At 41.6% G+C, this 7054-nt stretch overlaps 1 protein-coding gene across 1 annotated transcript; it reads left to right on the top strand.

Annotated features, from left to right (window-relative positions):
• Positions 1 to 851: 851 nt before the first annotated feature.
• Positions 852 to 6684, top strand: LOC114797914 (C-type lectin domain family 12 member A-like). The gene is made up of 12 exons (XM_028993195.1): positions 852 to 1066; positions 1885 to 1947; positions 2060 to 2110; positions 2201 to 2359; positions 2713 to 2772; positions 2889 to 2984; positions 3670 to 3753; positions 4632 to 4694; positions 4782 to 4817; positions 4892 to 5040; positions 6338 to 6411; positions 6514 to 6684. The coding sequence occupies exons 1-12, from the start codon at positions 994 to 996 to the stop codon at positions 6641 to 6643; spliced, it is 1038 nt and encodes a 345-aa protein (XP_028849028.1). The 5' UTR covers positions 852 to 993; the 3' UTR covers positions 6644 to 6684.
• Positions 6685 to 7054: the final 370 nt, after the last annotated feature.

Here is a 7054-nt window from a genome sequence, read left to right as displayed (position 1 = left end):
TCAGCAGAAATCTCTTCAATCGTAAATTCTGGATATGATCATTGTATCTCACCACTTAGCATTAAGGAAAACCACTCAATTCACAAATTAACAGCAGCAGTCTAACACTAACTAATAATTTACTAAATATATTTACATATTATATTAATGATTAGAACATGAACAAGTAGATCAAAGAATATTCCACTTAACAAATACATTTACATTTACAGCATTTATCAGACGCCCTTATCCAGAGCGACTTACAATCAGTAGTTACAGGGACAGTCCCCCCCTGGAGACACTCAGGGTTAAGTGTCTTGCTCAGGGACACAATGGTAGTAAGCGGGATTTGAACCCGGGTCTTCTGGTTCATAGGCGAGTGTGTTACCCACTAGGCTACTACCACCCTATATATCACATATATCACAACTCAAAAGCAAAAGTCCTCAAAAACTCAAAACAGGCAAAGTGAATAGTTGAAATAACCCGGGTACCCCACACTATTTGTGGGGTACCCGCAGGCCACAAAATGGCTGCTTCACCCCTCGCAGAGCAACAAACCAAAAAATACCAGATAGCTCCTTAATCCTGTCATCCGCCGAGCGGCATGAAGAAACCTTCTCAGGACCGGTCCTGGTGTCCAGCAGAGCTCCTCGGTCCCTTCGCTCGTAACGTAACTACAATATACTCTACTGCACCGCAATACCGCAGGTAGTACAGATATTACGAATATCAAAAATACAGTAAATACGTATACAACACGTTATTCCTCCGTTCATACAGCAACACCTCATCCAGGCGTTTATCCGGTTCTTCAGCAGGGCCACACACACAACTTCTCAGTTAACCGCATTACCAGATAAAGAAAGAGGAACTGAGAGATAGAACATTTTCCATTTGCTTCTGATTTAGATGCATGAAGATAAGCTGCTAACAAGAGACGTGAAGAGATGAGAATTTGCTTAAAAAGTAAACCTGCTTTCTGTTCCTCAAGCCACTAAAGCAGCGAGCATGTCCAGCAGTGCCATCTACTCCAACGTGAAGATCAAGGCGAAGCAGGCAGCGGTGGAAGCGTCTGGTACAGGTTTGCTCCTGCTTTTTCATTCTGGAGTCCCTGCTGGATAAACGTGAGATGGTTTTATTGACTCCTGTGGAGAGCGACTCGGGCGTTTAGAACGTCTCATCCGCAACGGAACTGAAAAAAGGTCAAAGTAGAAGTAGAGGATGTTCTGTTAGGTGGACGTAGTCTGGATCTGTAGTCTGTGGCTTAGAAAAAGAGCTGAAAATAATACAGGTTCAATGGAACAGGTTACGTTACGGTGGTGTAAAACCTGACCGGCTGTAATAAATACTGCAGCGAGTGTAAAAATGTAAAATGCCGTAATTCACAGCTGAATTTTGCTGTAAGAACATCATCATAAAACACAATATTGCTGTAATATTTAGGCAGAACACCGGAGTGTCATGTTCACCAAGAGGGTTGGGTTGTTCTGTTTCAAACTCTACTTCACTTTCAGTTCCTCGAAATGGTTCTTAAAACGAGCAGCTCCCACATCATCAGGCAGCGTAGCGTAGAACCGAGAGAGATGAAGAACATTGTGGGCCTTCCTTGTAGACCTCTTCAGTTCAGTCCCACTGTAGCCTCAACTTCCTCTACTCTGGTGACCACAGTGGAGTCTTCTGGTGTCGGTAGAGGTTAACGTGGCCTTCAGATGTTTCCTCAGACTACACTTAGCTGAATGTCCACTATATGTCCACCGTATGTCCACTGTATGTCCACCATATGTCCACTGTATGTGGGTTCTGCATATTCTGTAATTGTGTAGTTTCACATGAAGCTGGAAATTCCTCAGCACATTTCCATTTGTTCTGAGCTTCATTTTTTTGTCTCTTCACCACCAGCTGCAGACAATGATGACATGACATACTCTGAAGTCAACATCCAATCACAGGGCAGACCTTATGGTGTGTCAGAAAAACTCAGATACGATAAGACACATCAGAGAAAAGACAATAACAGCTACTGTAGACTGAGATGCCTTCAGAAATTTGACAGTTCCACCTTTCTTTAATGCAGGAGCTGAAGGAAGAGATGTCATCTATTCAGTCATTAACCAGCACCCTCAGAGTATGTTGTGGTAAAAAATGAAATAAATCTTCACATATACGTGTGAAGAGTCGTCACCTTCACCTTCTTTGTATGTCTTTGTCTGGTTAGATGATCCAGGTGGATCTGTGCTGGTCATGTTGGCTGATGCCTCACCACAGACCAAGTCACGCTGGCCAGTCCTGTCAAAACCCTGTCTGATGGTCATCGTGTTGCTGACCTGTATCTGTGTTCTTCTGCTGATAATAACCTGTACCATGGGAGGACTATGTGAGTACAGATGAAATGGATGAACGTCCCACAGGAATAACCTGGTAAAACTGGAACTAAATACAAAACCAGTAGTTTTCTTGTCCAGTTCCATGTCTGATCCAACAGCTGGGCTAAGCTCCACTGGGTGGGTCCGTCTTGGGAGGTGTGGTGGTAGCCTAGTGGATAACACACTTGCCTATGAACCAGAAGACCTAAGTTTAAATCCCACTTACTACCATTGTGTCCCTGAACAGGACACTTAACCCTGAGTTGCTCCAAATGTCTACACATAGTCTAGAGTCTAGAACATGTAGGCAAACACTCATTCTGAGGCTGTAATTGTAGTGATGATGGTGATGATTTGTCATCAGATGCTGTGATGAAAAAGAGCCACGCAGATGAGAAAGAAAGGCTGATATCGGATGGTAGAGGTGAGTAGAGGATCTGATTGAAAGGTCAGACCATCAGTGTAAACCAGTCCTGGTCCAGGGAAGCCACCAGGTTTGGAGACTGGGTTGGCCCAGTAACTGCGTTTTTATTTCACAAGAGTCAAAGAAAAACCTTGAAAAGGCTTCTGCAAACTACAAGTCTCTGGAATCCAGACTCAACATCACCCTGCAGGGGCTTAATGGCAATCTGTCAGGTCAGTGGGAAGTGTGTGTTGAGTTAGTAGAACTTCTCCCATGTGGGCCCATATGGGTTGTATGTGTGGTCTGTCCAACTGATGGGCTTTAGGTGATCTACATGGGCCTTGTAGACACAACTGTTCCACCAAGAGGTTTCCAGCAGTGTATAGATCAGTTTTAGAAAAAGTAATGAAATAATTGTACAAAAGTTACACACCTTTCTTGTGCTCGTTTTAGTCAGATTTATTAATTATGCTGAACCCATAAGGGGAGCAAGAGTCGTCGTCCCTGATTTACCCACCGTCATGAAAAAGACCAACATGGACCTCACTGGCTTTTCTCTTCTGCTAGTACGTGTGTTGGTGGCTTTATTCTACTTGCAGAACTTAAGAGGCTGAGCCAGTTTTGCTGCTTCTTCTCTTATTTCTTCTTGGAGTTTGAATTAGAGGCAGTAAGGAGTTCGGTTCTAAACTGATAAACCTGCTTGAACCCTTAAAGCAGAAAAGTCAGTGAGGGCCATGTTGGTCCAAGTGTTTTTCATGACTGTAGGTCCCCATCAGAGCTTGCCCACATGGGGCCACCATGGAACCTGCAGACAAACTTGACTTGGACCCAGCTGGGCAGACCACACCAGCCCATATACGACCCGTTCGGGCCCCACGTGAACGTTATCTCTGGATAACATCAGTTTCATATGAACAGAGTGTCATCGAACCCTGACGGAGCAGAAGGAAACCATCAGCCTCATCTCCAAAGAAAAACAGGACCTGCAAAGTAATTTATCAGGTCAGCTGCTATTCTCTATCGGTGTCCATGTTAAAAAGTCTATTTTATATGTTGTTTTTTTATATTCTCCTCAACAGAATCTAAAGAGGAGTTGGTCACATGATCTTCTGTTCTGAAACTGCAGAATAGCATGGACATTAAGAATCAAACTATTTCCCAGCTAATTTAAAACATGTTAAACAAGTAATGAAACAGGATAAATAGTATTAATGCATTTAATATTAGTTCTAATATGTGATGGTGTGTCAAAGTGTTTATTTTGTGCATCATTGGTGGCAGAAGATCGTCTTTTATGAAGGACAGAAAACAACATAATTCATCCACTAAATGCATTCAGTCATTGACAAAAAAACGATGTGAATTTAGTCAAAAGCAGAAATATTTTTAACACAGTAAAGTTAACAACAAAGACACGTTCAGTGTAAAGTCTGTAAAAGTGACTCTAATTAGTGTTAAATGACCGTGACTCCGCCCCTTCCCAGGTAACACGCCCATATGGGTGGTACACAGGTACCAGACAGGTGGTCCATATCAGCCCCATCTTCTTATGAACCCCAGAACCCAGATGGGGAGCAAGAGTCGCCCCTGATTTACCCGCCATCATGAAGAAGACTCGGTCCAACATGGACCTCGCCGCCTTTTCTGGTTTTACGTTAAAGTAGATTCTTGGTGCTTCTGGAGTTGGACATGAAGTCATTTTTATCTTTAAGTGCTTGTTGTGCATAATTGACCATTGTTATTAAAATGCTGCTGAAACTGGGATTTAGTTGCAGAGACTGAGGCCTGGACCAGTAATGAACTGGTCTGGAATAAGACTGGACAGAAGACACATGGTCAAGTTAGACTCTGACTCTTCACCCCCATCTTCTCTTTATCAGATATCCAGCAGGAGAAGCTTAGAAGCAAAAATTTACTGAAGAGCATAGAAATGTTTAAAAAAGGTGAAAAAATGTTAATTTGTTAAATATTTTATAATAATTATGAACACATTATACACACTTCAAACTATCTGAATTGTCCTGCTTTAGATTCCAACAGGCCACGTTCAGACAGTGTTGTGGAAGGTGAGTAAATGTAGTTTTATTCAGTGTTTAGTTCTCATGGTGAAGTGGTGATGTGGTCACTCTGCTGAATACAGGTCTTCAGAAAGGTTGTCTTCTTGGTTGGGTGTTCTTCAAGGAAAAGTGCTACTACGTCTCCACTGATGAGAAGAATTGGGAAAACAGTCGGGTCGAATGTGAGGAGATGGGAGGACATCTGCTCAACATAGATAATAAAGACAAGCTGGTAAGATGGAGAAGTTCACTGTCTGGCTATTTATTGATTGTCATTTTCTGCTCTGAATCCAGAAAACTGGAGTTTCTATCAAACGTTCTTACCTTCATGTAACTTCAGTGGTGGAACATTCACAATAATGGTTCAAAAAAGGAAAAAGCCACACCAGAATTTAACAGAGGCGGGTGGGTAATCCAGGTCCAAAAAGTAAAAATCCTCACGGTGGTTCTTGTCGATCGTCCTGTCCTTTGTGTTCAATTTAAGGAACAAGTTCTTGTGAGAATTTTGATACAGATTGAGAGAATAATAAATCTCAGATCCATTCAGGTACTTTTTTTATGGCAGAACTACAAGATGAAGAAAAAAAACAGACATTTCAGCTTCTCGCCAGAACATGTTCCTGAAAGTAAAAGTGAAGTGATTGTCACTTGTAATACACAGCAGCACAGCACACGGTGCACACAGTGAAATTTGTCCTCTGCATTTATCCCATCACCCTGAGTGAGCAGTGGGCAGCCATGACAGGCGCCCGGGGAGCAGTGTGTGGGGACGGTGCTTTGCTCAGTGGCACCTCAGTGGCACCTTGGCAGATCGGGATTCGAACCGGCAACCTCCTGATTACAGGGTATGCTTGACCGTTAGTCCACCACTGCCCCATAATGTCTAGTAAACAGAACAGAAGAACCAACACACAAGTTTAATATTAAAAGACAAAATCCAGGTCCTTCTTGGTCCAAGTGTTTTTCATGGCGGTTGGTAAATCAGGGGCGACTGTTGCTGGGTTCCGTTTTAAATATTAATTCGGTTTAAAACTAACACAAGAAATGTGTGTAATTTTGTAAATTGATTTAATGAAATTTATGTCAAATTTCTATTTCATTTCTAACCCTGAACTACACACTGCTGGAAACCTCTTAATACAACAGTTCTACATACAAGGTTGGTAATAAAACCTGGTGAGGATCTTTACTTTCCGGACCTGGATTACCCGCCTCTGCACAGCTACAGATAGAAATATCTTACCTGGAATGGAATTAAAACGGCAGCGTCTTAAGAGGGTCTAGAAGATGTGGACCTTCTTTTCACGTCTGATCTGATCCCATGGTCCTCCTCACACTTCAGCAGGACCATGGTGGTGCTACAAGGCTCTGGTGGAACATCACCATGATGCTGTGTCTAATAATGTGTCCCATGGGCTGATCTCGTGTTTACAGAATTCAGTTAATCAAGTTGTACATTAAAATATGAGCAGAGAACGTACTGAATTATTCATTTTCAAATATTTACTTCAACACTCATCTCTTTTCAGAATTTCTTTACAAAATACAATAATTATTATGACCAATATTACTGGATTGGAAAAGTGACTAAATATTTTGGGAGGTAAAGAGTTTGTATTTATTTGGATTTCTTATGACTACTTTTAATTTTTGATACCACCGTATATTACAGAGTAACAAGAGAAATTATTTCACTTTATTTCAGAAACTGGAGAAGTCTGGAGAGTTCAGTACAGTCCTGTGTTGCCGTGAATTATCAATATTATCAACCACGGTATTATTATGACTGTAACTCTGAATTGAGGCGAGTTTGTGAATCCAGTCCAGTAAAGTAACACGCTGCTCGTATTCAACATACAGGAAGTGAAGAACATGCCGGGTGACTGTAGAACAATCGTTAGAACGTCTCTGGCGTTTATTCATCATCCGCTAGCAGCAGCATACAAATGCATCAAGAACTGTATTTTTACTGATGTTAATGCATGTTTTTTATATCGGTTTCATAGTTTTATGTTCATATTGTTTTATTCTAATTCATATTACATGGTTTTGGTGAAATATATGTACACACACTTTAATAAAATACTTTTTAAAATGAAGGATGTGTGTTTTCATTATTGACAGGACTTTTTTATATTCGTACCACTTTCTTTACGTGGCCACCAGCTTCAGGTGGTTGATACCGGGACCCACATGGGCACTGAGGGTGCAGCGGGTCTAACAGCAAATATTAATAAATACCAGAC

The sequence above is a fragment of the Denticeps clupeoides genome, chromosome 1 (genome assembly GCF_900700375.1).
Source record: "Denticeps clupeoides chromosome 1, fDenClu1.1, whole genome shotgun sequence".
In the NCBI taxonomy this organism is placed as follows: domain Eukaryota; kingdom Metazoa; phylum Chordata; class Actinopteri; order Clupeiformes; family Denticipitidae; genus Denticeps; species Denticeps clupeoides.
Note: the sequence above shows the minus strand (reverse complement) of the source record. Positions and strands in the feature narration are given on the sequence as shown.

Excerpts from the sequence above, each read along its gene's own strand:
- LOC114797914 (XM_028993195.1), top strand. The coding sequence starts at position 994 with ATGTCCAGCAGTGCCATCTACTCCAACGTGAAGATCAAGGCGAAGCAG. Across the intron at positions 1,948-2,059 it reads ATCACAGGGCAGACCTTATG|GAGCTGAAGGAAGAGATGTC; the intron begins GTGTGTCAGAAA and ends TCTTTAATGCAG. Across the intron at positions 3,754-4,631 it reads CCTGCAAAGTAATTTATCAG|ATATCCAGCAGGAGAAGCTT; the intron begins GTCAGCTGCTAT and ends TCTCTTTATCAG.